This window comes from Bacillus rossius, chromosome 5 (genome assembly GCF_032445375.1).
Source record: "Bacillus rossius redtenbacheri isolate Brsri chromosome 5, Brsri_v3, whole genome shotgun sequence".
In the NCBI taxonomy this organism is placed as follows: domain Eukaryota; kingdom Metazoa; phylum Arthropoda; class Insecta; order Phasmatodea; family Bacillidae; genus Bacillus; species Bacillus rossius.
Genome location: NC_086333.1, coordinates 55,021,950 through 55,039,849, shown reverse-complemented (window position 1 = coordinate 55,039,849; position 17,900 = coordinate 55,021,950). Strand labels below are relative to the sequence as shown.

The 17,900-nt window shown below is 36.6% G+C and overlaps 1 protein-coding gene across 1 annotated transcript in view; it reads left to right on the top strand.

The window, feature by feature from the left end:
* LOC134531818 (carbonic anhydrase-related protein 10) overlaps positions 1 to 17,900 on the top strand; it is a 717,638-nt gene that overhangs the window by 585,734 nt on the left and 114,004 nt on the right. The window contains exon 6 of the mRNA XM_063367772.1: positions 13,765 to 13,860. Within this exon, the coding sequence (XP_063223842.1) occupies positions 13,765 to 13,860 (96 nt within the window). The remainder of the gene's footprint in view (positions 1 to 13,764; positions 13,861 to 17,900) is intronic.

Below are 17,900 nucleotides of genomic sequence, written 5' to 3'. Positions count from 1 at the left end.
TGCGTTTGAAATGACTGCTGCTCGTCGCAAGTGTCTTGAATTTTCGAAGGACGGATGTTGGCAAAATCAAGACATAATTACAAAATCAGACGTGGATCGCTGAATTTCCCGGCTCTCTCTCTCTCTCTCTCTCTCAATTTACCCCCCCCCCCCCATCATTCAATCACTCTCTATCTGACCTGAGAGGAATAAATTAGCTGTGCGATGGCACGAAGATCTGCGAACTTTGTTCAGTGAAAACAACCCTTCCCCAACACCGCGAGCGAATCTAGCTGCTCTTGAACCATCTCTCTGGGAGTAAAAAAAAAAAAGACTCAAAACAGGCACTCAAGACTTCACGAGGTAAGGAAAAAGGGATAAAGAAGGGGGGTGGGGTGACAGATTGAGATTCGTCGGAACTTGCGAACAATAACAAAACGAGTTGCTTCCTTCCTTCCCTTAGTCTTCCAAAACACCCCCTCTTTTCTTCTCTCTCTCAAAAACAGCCCCCCCCCCCCTTCCCAACACTGAGACAAAAACCTCTTGCTCGTCTGACGTTCTTTAAAAATAAAAAAAATACAACAAATCCCATTTCCTTGCGATGAAGAAGACCGCGTGTCTTGCAATTTTCCCCGCGGAGTAATACATTATTCATTCAAAACTGTGTAGGGAGTGATTTGGAAAATTTTTGGGGGGAGGGGGGGGGGAGGGATGTCCCTTCACAGGAGATATCTGTCGGAATTCTCTCTCGCCCAAAGAACAATGCCTACAGCTGTTTTTTACCGAGTCATTTGTGACGAAATTAAAATTTTCTTCATCCCGAATTAGAGATGAATTTTTGCCAAATGTGTGTTTTCGACCGCAGTCTCGAAAACGTATTTTTGATTTTCAGAACACCCGACCAATCGGGAATCAAATTCTTAAATTTTTTGATGAATTGGTCCATCGGTAGGGACCGGAAAAATTCGCGGGTTCAATGACCTCCAGGATGAACTCTATAGTTCTACGTACACTCGGTCAAATGTCACACACTCATTGGCTGCTGTCTTGTGAAACTTCCCAACGTAGCAGCCTGTGATTCGATAAAGCTTCGGTTGGGTGTTTCTCATTGGCCCAGAGTCATCCAGGTGAGTTGTGAACCAATAGCAGAGGCAGCACTGAGGTATAACTATTTGTATTTTAGTCTATCGCGAGTTGAATTCGCGAATTTTTCCGGTCTCTATCCATCGGTGGTCATAAAAAAATTATTACAAGTAAACAGGAAAAAAATATACATACAAAACAAAACAGTATTTTTTACAACTAAGTAAACAATTTCATTGCAGTCTTTTTTTTTTAATTTCCCTCTCCGTGCAAACACTGGAACGATCCTCGGCTTAGCTGTGAACCGGTGAGTGTGATTGTGAAACCCACGCACGCTCACCGACGCCATGTTACAATAAACAATCTCTCGCCCAGCAGCCTCCATTCGTTTTTTTCTTTTCCCTTCCACAAGTTCAATCGGAGACCTGGCACAAGATGACGTCACCGTCGGCATTAGGACGACAAACCTTGCACTTGAAATAAATTACATTACTTGATAACCAAATTGTTCGTAGACTTATAAACTTTTTTTTTTGCACGTGCTTGGTTTTTTTAATGGATCTGAAGAGGTTTCGTGACGATTGTAATGTTTTAAGTATGGTTAAAGGTTAAACAATTCCCCGTCTTTCAACTATATGTCCTGCAGACTTGACCTAGTGTGTGACGAATTATTGTGTGAAGTCCGGGCAGCGAAAAGTACTTCAGCCATTGCGGATATAATCTAAAACGCATTCTGACATTTGTGTTCTGCAGCAAAAGGGGAGGAATTTTATACCGTGGACTAAGCTTTTTTATTTCTTTTATTATTCCATAAATGTATTATAACTATATAATATTTAATTTATGCTGAATATTAGGGAACTCAGCACCGTGTATTTAACTAGATATCCGAAAATTCACGATGTTCATTGACGTATTTTCAACCAGTAGTCTTCCTAAAAAGTTTAAGGTGAAAAGTTTAAACATTGGGCTTCACTATCGAAAAGAGCTACATTCTTCAGCAAATGCCTCGAAGTCAGTAAAATGATTGAAAAATACACCGCGGTCACAAATAGTTACAGTGTGGCAGGGAACGGCAGATTATCAAACCGTTTTACATGAGTTTAGGACGATCCGCGACACCAAAAAAAAAAAAAACCTTACGCATGTATTTATTTAGTTAATAGCAATCCCAAGCACTAATATTGTCATATTTAACGTCTCCTAGCTAACCTCGTTAACCTTCCATTTCATTAGTGGTCGACTAGACGTGATAAAAACCCTAACCGGCCGAAATCGGTAACGAGGTTCTCGTGTCGCTTATAACACGAAACGTGGGCCTTGGACACGAAATTCAACGAAGAATTCTTTTAAATTTTGCCGAGAGTGATACATATGCACAAATTGTGCTTTCAACTACCTTTATGGAGGCAAATCTCACGTAGTTCCCACATTCGCTGCTAGAATTCGCTGCCGGAGTAGTTACGCCAACTATCGAATGATTCCAATCCAGACAAAAAAAATTTATATTATGTAATGAAACGTCTGTGATAAAAGCAAAACCAAAAAAAAAATTAATTTACAAACCCCTGCTTTGGACCTGATTTTCGACAAGTATATTAATGAAAACATTGCTTTTTTTGTCATTAAAAAGTAATACTTTAAAGTTTCACTTTGTGTGTAAACTTTGGTTCGCGCCATCCGCCACAGCACGTTGGTTACTTATTTCCGTTCCATGCGACTTCCGTTCCATTCACGACTTTTCTCCTACCAAATGCCGTATACAGAAAGTTATTATGTAACACACATAATTTAATTGCAATTTTTTCGAGCATTTGTTATTATGTAACACACACCACCCAACCTACATTTAACTATTACAAAAGCAAAAAAATTGGTTGTCTGTAAAGTCGGTTTACGGACGATAGTTTAACGTGACAACGTTATAACAAAACATCGATGAAATGATTGCATGCTTTTATGAATAAAATTGAATCATTTTTATTTTAATAATAAAAGAATAAATACTTGAAATTATACAAGTAATAAGATTTTTAAAATGCAAGAATAATTAACCTTTATTGCCGAAATTGTTGTTGTAATAAGCAATGAAAACCACAGATTAAAATTCGTCGAGAATATTTTACATTTTTATGTCTTCCAGTGCTCAAAATGATAAGCAATTTTGGCCCCGGGCACGAAATTTTCTTTATAATTCATAAATAATAACGCTCCTCGCGATAAACAAAGGAAAATATGTATTAACGAGTGCCTGGTTGCCGCGGAAGCGGATAGATTGCGAGATTCGTTCGGTTCGTGTCCGTCACTATGTAGATGGAAACACCGTAGGGGAATAATGTTATTTCGTTTTTATAATACGATTTTAACAAATATGCATCCCAAATACACCAAATTTATTATAATGTGTTACAATATTTTTTAAATATTGTGCAAAAGATCCCGGGTGTTATTTGAATTATTATGTGTAACTGTAAAACACCATTGTTCGTACAAAAATTTATTTGAAAATTCAACATTACTTTTAAATAACAGTACCGAGTGTGCTGAAAATCGGTGGATGATCGTTAAATTACATAATATTAATAATTCAAACGACGAAAACATGATTGAAAAGTCAAATCGATGGTCGTTCCAATCGAGTGGAAGAGAGAGGCGGCGCAAGCGTACAATGAGCGTAACGGTACACATCTTAGTGGGACAATGTGCGTTACGGGTCACTTTTTCGTGCGTGTAGCCTGCGTTCATCGATTTATTAGACGTTGTCACGTCAAAAAAAAAATTCAAAGAGGCGTGAACGCAGGTTATTCGGACCTTTGACTCAGGGTCGGTGAATCTTGAGGATTCACGTTGTAATTTAACCGCTCGCTGTTTGCTGCATTCCAACGAGCAGAGTTCAAACTAAGTTATTCTCTTCTCGCTTCTCGCTCGTCAGGACCCCCGAGGGTGGCCGTTGATCGCTGGCACGTGGCGCTTGGGTGGCGGCAAAGGTCATGCATTGGATCCCAGCGGCCACCGCAGCATGGCTTAACCGTGCGGACGGCGAGTCTGATGTCGAGTGTTTTGGAACTTCCTGTGATCCTGGAGTTCTCATTGCCCCAAGCCGCTGTTCTGTACTGTGGCGACTTAAAACACGTTGCGTAGAAACGGTTAGCAATTAAACATAAAATATGTTAAGAAATTATACTAACTATATTGGTATTGAATTGTTAAAATTAAACAGAAGAAAATTATATTGTAAAAAAACAAACCAGCGTGGTTCAGAAGTAAAACACATATCCTCTCGCTGTTAAAATCTTTTGCAACAAGTGAGCTAGTTGTAGACACTACCCGAGATGGTGACATCACGCTTAAACGTTCACATGGTGTTTTTTTTTGTTTTTTACTAAACGTATTCAGTCTTTATCATTGCACCACGTATGGATGAATTTTTGGTCTGGTTTTATGTTTCATGACGCCTAGACCACAAAACCACCGTCAAGATATAAACTAATGTATAGAAAACACTTTTTATAGAAACGATAAATTCCATAGTTACTTTCAAACCAGTACACGACAAAAATATAGAAAATCATGGTCGATTTCATTAGTGGGCAAAATATTACCGAATTTTTTTTGTAAATTTAAAAAAATAATAATAATTCTCTTAAAATCGTTTTACATGAATTATTATGCATCTTTTTGAAGTAAATTTTTACCACTTAAGCTAACAACTAACTTTATTTAATATAACATTTTTTTAAAAAATAACTGTAACTCCTAGAGCATGTGGCGAATATATTTGATTAATTCTTGGTTTATTGGGGTAGACGGGTATGTACCTACCATTCATGGCAGTTTGTCACAAACTGCACAGCGCGGAGCCTACCAACCATATCTTTGTACTGGGTTAAGCTCAAGGTCAAGTCACTGTTATCGACAATATTGTGTCAAGTCTGTGAAAATGTTGGATGCATTGAAAACACGACATTTTCGCTTCATTGAATGTGTGCAGCATAATGTTCTATCGATAATTTTTTTTTTAATATTTGAGAAAATGTAGTGTATTTTTTAAATTAATTTTTGACGTGACAACGTCTAATAAATCAATGAACGCCGGCTGAACGCACTAAAAAGTGTCCCGTTAAGCACATACTTCCGTTACGCTGTGTTCCGTTACGCACATTGTTCCGTTACGCTCATTGTACGCTTGCGCCGCATCTATCTCTCTTCCACTAGACTGTTTATAAAGTGAAGTGAATAGTTAATGTGGTTTTCATTGCTTATTACAACAGCAATTTCGGCAATAAAGGTTAATTATTCTTGCATTTTAAAAATCTGATTACTAGTATAATTTCAAATATTTATTCTTGTATTATTAATATAAAAAAGATTCAATTTTATTCATAAAGTATGCAATAATTTCATCAAAGTTTTGTTATGAGATTGTCACGTTAAACTATCGTCCGTAAACCGACTTTACAGACAACCATTTTTTTTTTAAGAGAATGTTCCGCAAGGGATACGAACTTGGAAACCTACCTGCGTTTGTGGGACCGAGCCGAAAATTGATTTCTCTTTTTTTTTCCACTCCTCCCCCCTGAAATCATGCCGACGAGCGGTTCGGTGAACTCGGCCAGTGTAATTGAGGCTGCGGTAGTAACTGCCCCGCGAGGACCGTGAATCTTCGCACCCCACCACGTCTCCCCCCGCCCAGCAGCGCCGACAGCGCGGGGTCTCGTAACTCGGCCGCGCGCGGCGCTCGAGTCGACTGCTCTTGCATAAGTAACGCGCGCGAGCGCAGGGTCTCTCTCCCCCCCTCCCGCCATCCTTCTCAAACCCACGTAAACGCTGCTACCGTAAACCAACCGACCCACGCTCCCACCTCGCCGCACACCGACCTTCCAACATCCCTTCACGCGGCCAGTCTGAAACCTGCACCCAGTAGCTTGAACCTTCACTGATGTCGGTTAAACTCAAACCATTTGGGCCACATATTTCTAGGGAGCGCGCCTCCTTCCCCTGAGAATTCAACAGATTTGCCCCCTTCTGTGTGTAGGTTCAGCTGTAAGAATAGAGGCTATAGCTCGACACTCCTGTTTTTGTGAAGCTCGGGAAAGGGGCAGTAGTGGTCTAATGGGAGTGGCTATTGGGGATGACATTTAACCCGCTTCTTCCCCCCCTCTCCGACCCATTAAATTCCTCTAGAACTTAAAACATTTGTAGACATAATAAAAACTAATGAACCCCATTATTCCTATAAAGGCTATTCAAGACAGAAATCCTTGGATAATATCCTTCTAAGGAGCATTTGTTTTTTTAAATTTCAGACCAATCATTATACTCAAAGGTATATTCCATACCACTTAAACCCTCAGTTCATCGCGAATTCCCGCATCCCTTTTCTAAAACCACATGACCCATAAACGCACAAACACACAATTTAAACCGTGTCTATCAATAGAAAAGGGAGTTTTTTTTAAAATGTATTTTAAGCTTGTCAACATAACACCGCATCAGTTTTACGTAAAATGTAACAATATGTATGTGACGTGTTTACCAACCCAAAAGTCAAAAGGAGGGCTTTTTAGTGTTTGCAGTTAGCTGGTATGGGCTAGTCAGCCGGCAAACTAAATAGTATTGTGGTCTTAGAGAATGTCGACTGCTAACGGCATTGCACTGTTGTATGGGCAAATTCACAAGGAAAGCACTTCTAAACATGAGTGTAAAAAATTGAACATATAAAGCTTTATTCGAAATATAGACAAACAAAACTGTTTCTCGGACTACTGTTCAGGAAGAAAGTGTCAAATGAAAAATGCGCCCTGAGCAAGTTAACGAAGGGAGCGTGAAAAATCTGGGTGGTTATTTCATTCAGTTTAGTTTATAACAAAACAGAGTCAACCATAGTTCATCATTTGTTCGTTCCTACTGAGGAATAATTGTTTGGTTTCGATAACTAGTGAGTAGGTTGGAAATAGTGGTTTTTAGTTTGAAGCGAATACATTTTCAATCAAAAGCTTTACAGCTCTGTGATTTGAATACAGGCGAACAAATAACCTGATTTACGGCAACGACTTAAAAAAAACGTTACTCAGTAATAACTTAATACATACCATGTGGTAACATTCTTTTTAAAGATTTATTAAAGATAATTAAATCCCAGGAGGTTTGTTTTCACAAAAACTATCTGTGTAACAATTCACAAAGGTTTTTCTAAAATAAAAAAAATAATTTACCCTTAAAATTTTTGCATCTTGAACTTTAAGCATATGTACCTGTAGTTATACTGCATTTATAGTCTGCCATCAGTTGACCTGGGATGGCAACAGCGGTAGATTCGTCGCACAAAAATCGTGATACTGTCCTGTGTAGGTTTCTAGTGTAATTTCTTGTAGCTTTTTGTTTGCGATTCCATGATTGGTGTACTGGTTAACAAGTGAAGAGGCAGTTTTAGAAATAAAGTTTTCGATTCATATTGTTGTCTAAAGCTAAATAATTAATTAATATGGATAGATCTTTACGATTTTGAATATATTTTTTAAAGTTTGTAATCATTAAAATTTTGAGTTAGTTGACCAAATGTTTTCCACAAAAAATACATTAAAAAATATTACCGCGCTTTCATACATCGTAAAAATCCGATACTAATGTACTGTATTCAAGAGCCGCAAGGAAGTAACTAATATTTCACTTTCTAAAATCATAGAATTAAATAAATACCACTCTAATTAAAATACCATGCAGAGACTAAGATTTTGATACTGTAGCAATATATTAAAAATATTTAGATGGTGGGAAAAAATCTATTTTAAGAGCGAGTATCAAACCATAGTCCATCGCTTCCTGTGAAGTTAGTCCATAAACTCGGAAATTAAAAATGCCATTTGTATGTTTAAGTGTAAGGTAAAGATCTAGATCTCATATTTATGGTACAAATGATCTTCATCACTCCGTATATGCTATGATCGTTCAGAGTGATGTATTGCATTTTAATATTCTCGAACTTCAATTTTCATTGGTTTTGTTAAAAAGCCTGTAGTTTAAATATATAGAGGTATAAGGACAAAAACACACAGAGATTATTATTATTTTATTTGAATTTGCATTATATTTTAGGACGTGCTGCTAATACTATCCATGATGTGTTCCCTCTGTTATTGCACAACGAAAAGAATTTCATAACTAAGGATTATGTAATAATAAATTTTGAATGGGAATAAACAGCCGATAAAGACACAATATCTATTAAAGTAAAAAAAAAAAAAACATTTTTATTAACTAGATTCCTGCTGACATAAATTTTCTTACCAGAGCCGTTTCTTACAGGAAGGCATGGATTTTTCGGGGAGCTCTTAAGGTGTGAATAGGTGGTTAAAAATATGTTTTGATGAAATTAGAGGCTCTGAGACCATATTTAACCTCTCGAAAATTAGATTACCTCGTTTGAATTCCGAAAGGTAAAAACCCTACCGCAGCAGTTTTCAAGCCGCTTTAATAAAGAGGCTGGGAAGAGATAAAGAGAGTCCGAGAGAGTAAGAATGTAAAAAAAAAAAACTAAAAAATTTCGTTTTAATTTGCTGCCATCCCTCTTGCCAAATCGTCTGATGCGAATTCTATAATTTTACCTTTTGCGGTTGGGAGACGAATATATACTAGCGTGCCAACCTTTGCATTTAAGAGGTGAAGATAGTAGAGGGATGGGAAAGAAGTTTAAGAGGGTGGGGAACAGGAAGGAGAGGGAATTGAAGAGGAAGAGGGGAAAAATGACTTATCGTTCCTAATGAAATTTAAGGAAGCGTAGCAGAAGGTTAGTCTAACCCTAAGGGAACCGTACGATTACTCAACCCGCGAGCGAAGAGCTAGGAGTCTATATACGTAAGAAGTGCGCCTTAAAAAAATTTCACGTCCTACCCGTTCTCTTTTTTAAAAAAAAAGAGGCCTATAATTTACAGAAGACTTATATTTTTTTTCGGTTATTCCTCACACCATTTTTGTACGTCATATTCCCTCGGTCCTCTCGACTGCTCTAAATAGCTTCCTCTTCTGAAGAAAGTCTTAATAACAATCCGGCGGTGGATTGTGCTTTGCAACACTGGGTGTTCCCAGAAGCACTTGATGGGCTTAGGGCTTAGGAATTAGCAGGGTGGCCCCCCCGGTTCGAAAGCAGAGCGTGCTATGTCCAAGCTCCATGCATCTGAACCAGTTGAACAAACATCGAGAATTTATCTGTGGTACAGGAGTTCAATGGTTGGGAGCTCTGACGTGATTAACTTTGTCAGTGTTTTTTTCTTTTTTCGTCTCTCAGGTTCCCTTAAAACCACCTTTATTTCCGTGCAAATTAAAGGCATATTATTTATCAATCGGTAGGGACACCTGTATTTCGCGAATACATTTCGTGTCAAGGTATTTCACAGCTTTTATACTTTGGTTATTGGCTGAGGTCGGGGAGAGGTGTCGTCCCGCTCTTGACGGGGCCAATGAGAATGTGGTCACCGTACTACTGCACCCTCACAATTTTCCATTACTCTTACAAAAAGCTACAGTCTTTTGTGAAATACCTTGACATGAAATGAAATCGCGAAATACAGTTGTCCCTATCTATCGGTGATTATGTTTCAGGCCTTAACTAGAACACGTTGTTTTATTAAGGGGAGTGGTAGAAATCCGAAGTTGCCATAACAAATTGTAATGTTTAAAATAAATAAAAAATTGCTTTATTTTAGGCAGCGATTATTTATCAACGTTATTTTTAATACCATGATATAGTGCATTTTTAAAGTATTATTATAATTTTTATGTAATAGGAAAAAAATTAATTTCATATTAAACGCCAATAACTTTATAAAGGAAAATATCTGAAGCAGCAAGAAGCTTCTTACTGCAGGCATAACCAATATATTACATTCTATGCATTAAAAAAATGAAATTTTGAATATTCAAAACAAAACATTGTTAGGCGTGTGGCCTACTAGCGCTTAAAACTAAGGCAATATCATTTGGTTCTTATCTATTCCCTTAAGGTTCTCACACGCTTTGCTTATTTTTGTTTTCATTTCCTCGTCGTTATAGTTATTTAAGCCCATTGCTGATTTTTTTTCAATCCAATACAATCCTTGCCTTTAATGTTATGTCATAAATATATTTAACAGAAATTCACAAAGTGTAATAATTAGGTGTGCAAGTTTGCGATATTGATAATATTAACTAATACATGCGTGATCTCTTAAATCATTTTTCACTACGTGAATTTCTTTTGACATGATTTGTTAAAATCTCAGAAACAGTCCTTAAATTACAGTAACGACAAAAAAAAATTTATAAATGTTGCGTCACCTCGAGCCTTAAAAAGTACTTTTAATTCCTAGGAACCTGTCAACTACTTTAATCAATGCATCTATACTCGCAGCAATACATATTATCTTAGCGAAACCTGTCAATAAATTTAAAATATTTGTGTTGTTTTAGATGGCTCGATAAACCGTGATGTTAATCTGGACTTAGAAAGGAAAACAATTCACTGCACAGAAAAATAATTCTGCACTTTTACAAAAGATTCGTTTGGAAAACCAGTTGCCAAGAAACCGTTTGTAATGCTACCATAATGATATTGTGCTTTGTACAAAACAATACAGTATTTTTTGGCATTAATGAAATACGTTTTTGGAGATAATATTAAGAATATTTTTTACGAAAATAGGCGCGTAATTTTATATTTTAATTTATGTTTCAATCAAGCATAATTTTTCTAAACGTTGCAAAAATTATCGAATATTAAATAATTTGAATATATTTTTTTTTATCTTGGTTATTCATGTGAGAAGTTAATATTGCAAAGATAATCGGGGAGCGGTTTACAAATAACTTAAATTATTAAAGGTACTGGGACAACACAAAGCATAAATGCTCGGGTAAGAATCTGAATCCAATATTATATTCTATAATACATATTGTAGTGGTAGAGTAATATGTAGCTACAAATTTACAAATATTTGTAATTTTACAACAATATTTCAGTTCAATTCACAAAAATAAAATTTACAGCCAGACTGAAATTTTGAAGTTGGTAGGAGACTGTGACCTTTTCCCCGCCACGTGCATTGTCTCTGTACTTGGAAAACCAGCCCACGTCATCGGTATATGTAGTATTCCATATTCCCTTCAGAAATATTACGGTTGGTGGAGGGTGTGTGTGTGTAGAAGTGAGGGGCGAACGAGGGTTAGAGGGAAAAAAATATGGGGTGGGGGAGAATAGCTGGAAGCGTGTTGTTCGGATCGAGGATGTTTTATTGACCTCGATCACACCGGAACTGCACTCGGCGTCATGAAATATTTATGCGACCGGCGGCGGCCGGGCCCCGCCGAGAGAATGCATACATGCATGAGCACGTGTGCGCGTGGCGCGCGGCGTTGCGAGTTTTGTCTTCGCGGACTTTTTACAACGCCGCGCTAAGGTGATTTGTCGCGAGAAGCTAGATATTTTATTATTTACAAATAAAAGAGTAAAAAAAAAAAAAGATCCTGTATCGATAAAAAAAAATTTTTTCTGTGCTTCAAATATAAAAGATTATTTTGAAAACCAGTTTCCAAGAAATAGTTTGTAACACTACAGGAAAAAAATAATTGTATCTTTGTACGACAGGTTGCTATGGTTATTTTTGCACATACGAAATACGTTTTTCGAGATAATTTTGAGTATTTTATAGTTTTATCTATTAATTGATGTTACTTTCAAGCCTAATTTTTTAATCCATGGAAAAGATAATCAAATAATCCACAATTAGACGTTATACTTTTTTATTATGCTAATTAACGTGCGTAGTATATATGTACTGGATATTTACTCACGGAACGGTTAACAAATAACTATAACTATAGGAGGTACTGGGATACCCCAAGCATAAATTCCCGGATAAAGATCTGACCTCAGTATAACTGCGAACAATTTTTTTTGTCAGATACAGTTATTTCCATGTAATAGTATATCTAAATGTACAAATATCTGTAATTTTACATGAATATTTGTGCTCTATTGACGGGGAAAATCATTACATTGTACAATGTGTGATTGTTCTTCGACAAATTGTAAAGGCGAAAAAATTAAAATAATATGAATTGCAAACTTTTTCTGAAAAAAGTTTGCTCCTGAAATTTTTAGATTTAAATGAATATAACTTGTTTCCAGGTGAAAATACGGATAAAAACCATCTACACGTGAGGTAATACAATGTATTTTTGCTATCAGTGTAGCCTGCCTCTTAAGCGTTTCAAAAGTTGTATCTGGGGCTGCATAAAGCGTTGTTTGGAACTTAGAAATCATTCACAACTGTAATTTAAACATTTTTTAGTAATTAACCTATGTGTAATATTTTTCTGAGAAAAAACACATAAAGTACAAAAAACTAATTAGAAAAATCTCTCTTTTCTCTCATCTCTCTCTCATGCCGATTTTTTATAAATTCAAAATCCAATTGATTTGAAACATAAATCTCACTATGGCAAACTGCTTTTCTTCAGTTTTCCTTTTAAAATGTGAAATCATTATGAGAGATTATTACTCATTCCGATTTTCTTTACGCTAACTTAATGAGCCAAAACACGATGCACCTGCTGTAAGTTGTAAAAGAGTTGCAAAGTCTGCAGACTGTCCTGTTTGCAGCAGCAGTTCATTGCAGTGTCGTCGGATTTGCAAAGTGAAGCAAATTTCAAATTTAATAGACAAGTGGAAGTAAAATAAATAGGCCTACATATCTATTGAGTGGCTGAGATCGTTACACCAACTAGGAAACGAGCTGGTGATCTTTATAAGCTGAACCGATTTTCATGAAAAATCGCTAAGATCCAGCCTGAATAAACCAAACTCCAAATAAAAATAAACTGCAGATTTAATTCTGTCAATCCATTGGGGCTCTACGATGCCATTTACAAACAGACAGACGCATAGATAAACAGACTGAAAAAGGCTTAAAACTTAAAACACCCCTCTTTTTGCGTCGATGGTTAAAAAAGAAACTAATATAAAATATATTCGATAATGATAATCCACCTTAAGTGTCATTTGTGTATTAAGAGCTGTATATGTTGCCACCATCTATTAATCTGTGAGAATTGTGTATTTTTGTATAGGGGTTTAGACAGAAGCTATGTACTCATTATTGTTTTTCTTTATTAAGACGTGGTGATTGTGGCTTTTTAATTTATTTAAACCCATAGTTTTTACAGAAAACCGTAAGAAGATCTGAGAACTGTTTTGAACACACTTTAATAGATATATATATTTTTTCGTTTTAAAATAATAATCAATGGTTTTAGATTTTGTAACACGTCTATATTTTCTTTTATCTCTTTTTTTTTCACTTTAGAATATAAAATCAAACAAAACCCTTAATTCAACCTGAATTTTTTTTTTGTGATAAATATGTGTTGTTGATTCTTCTTTTATATTCTGTAATTAAAAAAGACGTTAAACTCAATAAGTAAAGATTTTGGCAAGTTATTTGAAGAGTACGCTTTAAAAACTATTATGTTCGTATAGATTTCGCCAAATGAAATCAAAGCTCTATTATCACAGAACAGATTTTGTTGCCAAACCAGTGTTGATAATTTTTTGGCGCGTTATCAGTCAGGCTTACTTTATAAGATGCTTTAGTCATGTGTGCCTGTACATATTTAAAAAATTAGCATTTAGTTTTAAAAAAAATAGCTTTCTTTGGTGTGTGTTTGCAGATTCAGGTGTTCGGCTTCAATTCTCAGCTCTACTCGAACTTCTCTGAAGCCTTGCACAGAGCGCAAGGCATAGTGGCTATATCGTTGCTGTTGCAGGTAAGATTATGGTTATTTGTAAGGCCAGGTATTATTAGCGGAAACATCTGAACGCTCGTTAGACTGCAATAAAACTTATGCCCCGCGCCAGCGGTTTTCACCTTGTGATTGGCTGCCGTTTGCAAATCCCTATTGGGAGGACCATTCAGGACGAATTTGCTTTGGCAATGAATGACTGCGATTCGTGTGCCTTTTGTAAACACGTAACCGAGAGAAAACCAACCGATCGCGAAACACTGACAACGTAACAATGTTTGACCAAACAGCTCGTCTCAAAATCTTTTCGCGAAAAATGTAACCCTCTTGTTATTTCAAATTTGACACAGAAACAATATAATAACTTAGTTGTATTTTTGCTTGAAAAATATTCTCCATAAGCATATTTTTATGTGCAAAATCTTGGTTATTGGTATATGGAATTAAGTAGCAGTAATTTCATGAACGAAATGGAAAGTCGCGTGAAACGGAAATGTGTAACCATGGTGCTGTGGTGGATGGCGTACACCAAATTTCATAGAGACAATGGGAAACTTTATAGAATTAAGTGTTTAATGAATTTTTAACATTATGGGCAGTATTTGAATGAAATTTATCGTCGAAAATCAAGTACAAAGTAGGTGTTTAGAATTTTCTCGAGTCTTTTTCGCTTTTATTGGAAACGTTTCAATATATATTATTTTAACTTCTAGTTCTGCAAATCGAATGATTCGATAGCTGACGTAGCTGCTCCGGCAGCGAGTTGTAACGGCGGGTGAAGGTGCTACGTGTGAATCTCGTCAAGAAATGTAGTTGAAAACACTATTTTTGTATATATTTATCACGCTCGGGATTATGATTATAGAACTCTACGTTAAATTTCGTGTCCAGGATTCGTATGATAAGTGTATTTTCAACATGAAAACACACGACTTTCCTCGTTACGGTGGCGAGTACTGAAATACTTAATGAAGTGTTTTTTTTTTTGTAATTTTTGGAAAGGTTTTGCAGCAGCTTGGGCAAAGGGCGCAAGTGTAACTCAGCTACGGCTGACGTCCAATGCCGGTCGCCAGCTACAAGGAAATAACTTTCCGCCGCGCAATAATGGAAATGCATCGAGCCAGGAAGGGAAAGTAGATTTGCCGCCTTGACGGCGATATCGACGTTCGCACACCCACGCTATGTGAGGCCTTAGGGCGCTGGTACACCATGCTAAGGTATGAGATGGGGGGTGGGGAGGGAATTCTTACTCACACCTGCAACCTTCCATCGACCTTCTGCGCCTTAATAACCAACGCGCCGAGTCTCGCAGACGTGAATTTCGTTCATGGAGGGAGACGTGAATGCCACCTCGCGTGCTGAGACATAAGGCGGTCTCTTTCCTTCCCCAACCCACCTTCCCCACCCAGGGTTCTATATAATGAAACATGAGGGAAAACGAAGGGGTTTGTGCTAACTGAAGGAAGGGGGAGGGTGTTCGAGGGTGGAAAGAACACTACGTATAGCTCCGTAAGTGCGAGCCATTTATACGGAACCGAACCGACGGACTGAACGTAATTGGTTCTGGTCAATTTACGACTGCAAGCACACGTGAAGCAAATGAAAAAAATTTCGAAGAAAATATATATGAGTGAACTCTCCTCATGTGTGTATTTACTAGGAGGTAGTGTCTGAACTAAAAACATTTAGTTACTTGCGACATTTTTTCTATTTTTTTTTTTTAAATTTGAAGTTAATTAGAAGTAAATTAATTTACTTTAATGTTTGGGATTAATGAAATAAAAGTAACGTTTTGAAACAACTTTGAACACGATATAAATATTTCATACATATATATAGACTTAATTTTATATTTTACAATCGTATTTACTTGAGAGGGTAAAATTATTAATTTTTTTCTATTAATTATTTTCTGCGTTAATGTTACAGTATTTTTATACACAATCTGTTTTAGTCATTCTGTAACGGGAAAAACAACAGTCCACAGCTGGTTTTAGAGCCTTTTTCTTTTTAGAATAACCAAACTTTCCACCATAAAGTGAAATAGAACATGTGCTTCCCTACGGCGAATAAAAAAACTGAGCTAGTACTTTGCAATCTTTAATCAATCTTCCGTATTTTTATTCCACTATTAAGGTATATAAATGTATTTTTGGTTACTGGTGTCGGTGCGTGGATGTGGATGAGTTCAATGACCAGCCCCCATTTGACATCGCGGCGGTTTTCTTGGAAGATCTTGACCTTGATCTATGATCTAGAACTTTACCTTGGACCTTTTCCATAACTTTTGACCTTTTCCATGACCTTTGAACTTTACCTTGACCTTTAAAATTTACCTTCACCTTTGACTTTGAACATGAACTCGTCTTACTTCTTGGATTCCGATATCTTGAATTCCGCCATTTTTAAATCGAGCGTCCCACTCATTAAAGTTGCACTATTCGTCACGCCTGCAATCTTTAATTTTAACGTCATGTCCGCCATATTTAATTTTGATGTCACTTCCACTATCTTGGATTTTAATCAGTGACTTCTTTTGTTTGTTTTAGATTCTGATGACACAGCCACAATCTTATTGTCTTGTACTGGAGGCCACAATATTGGATACCGCTATTTTTTCTGGTGTTGGTTTCTAGAGAGCGCCAGCATCACTGACTCATGCCCGCCATGTCAACGATCCATGTAATGGTCCTTATTGACAAAATAATTAAATTTTTGTACAAAATACATTCGAAACGCTGTCATTCAAACGATGACAACTCTGACCTCTGGGTTGAAAGACAAACGCCTTTAACCGCAAGGTCATCGAGACATTAAACATACTGAGGACTAAATATGTTATATGAAAAAAATAAACACATTCTGACTTGTATGTTTTTGAATTTGAGGAATAAAAAGCATCACCTGTTCGAGACAAAGCCGCCATCTTTTATTTTTCAATACTCGCTATCAGGAACACTAGTAGCACATAGTTAACATGTCTTCTGCTAGAAAATGCTGCCGCCATCTTGTTTTCAATATTCGATACCTGGATCGTAAGTGTCACAAGTATACAAATCGTCTGCTAGAGAGTGCTGCCACTATCTTGTTTTCTATTATAGATATCAGGAAAGCTAGTATCAAGTATACACACATCTGCTAGAGCACGCTGCCACCGTAATAGAAAAATTTTTCACGCAAGATGCATTAATATTTATTTCCAAGGTACCCGCCATCTTGTGAGCCATCTTGGTCGCCATTTAGGAAATTTGTAATTATTTAGCTTGAAAATCTGAAGGAATTCCAAAATTCATCAAAAATATCACGCATAAAAGTAATGCAAGATTCGAATTATTCGTGTCATTGGTTCGATCCATGGTCAAAACAAAAATGTTTATTCTGGGTAAATATCAATAAAACATGTTCAAAATCCTAACAATTATTAAATTCCTCATCTAAAAGCATTATGTAAGCCCATGATGACATATTGACCGCTGGGATATTCTAATAATTAACCTAAAATCTCGGGGGAATAAAACTAAAAATCATCAAAAAAATCAGCTATTAATGTAATGATTTGTTTTATTTATTTCAGGACTTGAATAGATCCTTGTTATATACAATAAGTATATTATGCTCTTAAATATTAAATTAATTAATCATTCTTAATACAAACAAGTAGTACTTTTACCGGCTGCAAAATATGTTACTCGATATCACTATTCCTACAATGGAGGCTATATTTCGTATACATTTTTTTAAAATAGAGTGCCAACTACAAGCATTTAAGTTAAGGGTCTCCGAACCTCAAAACTAGTCCATGTACAATGTCAGACATTTTTAACAAGCGAATCCGAACCGCGAGGCCTTCTTGACGATAAATGTTATATATTTCAAACAACTATAACATATTACAACCAGACAAGACGAGAGTCTTCAAACTGTCAGGCCTACAGTAAGGACTTGTTTTGGCCTGAGATGCGCAAGGACGTGCGTGAATTTGTCCGTGCTTGTCACGACTGCCAAATCTCCAAACCCCCACACAACAGTAGGGTGGTGTTGTATTGCGCTGAAGCGCGTTTTGC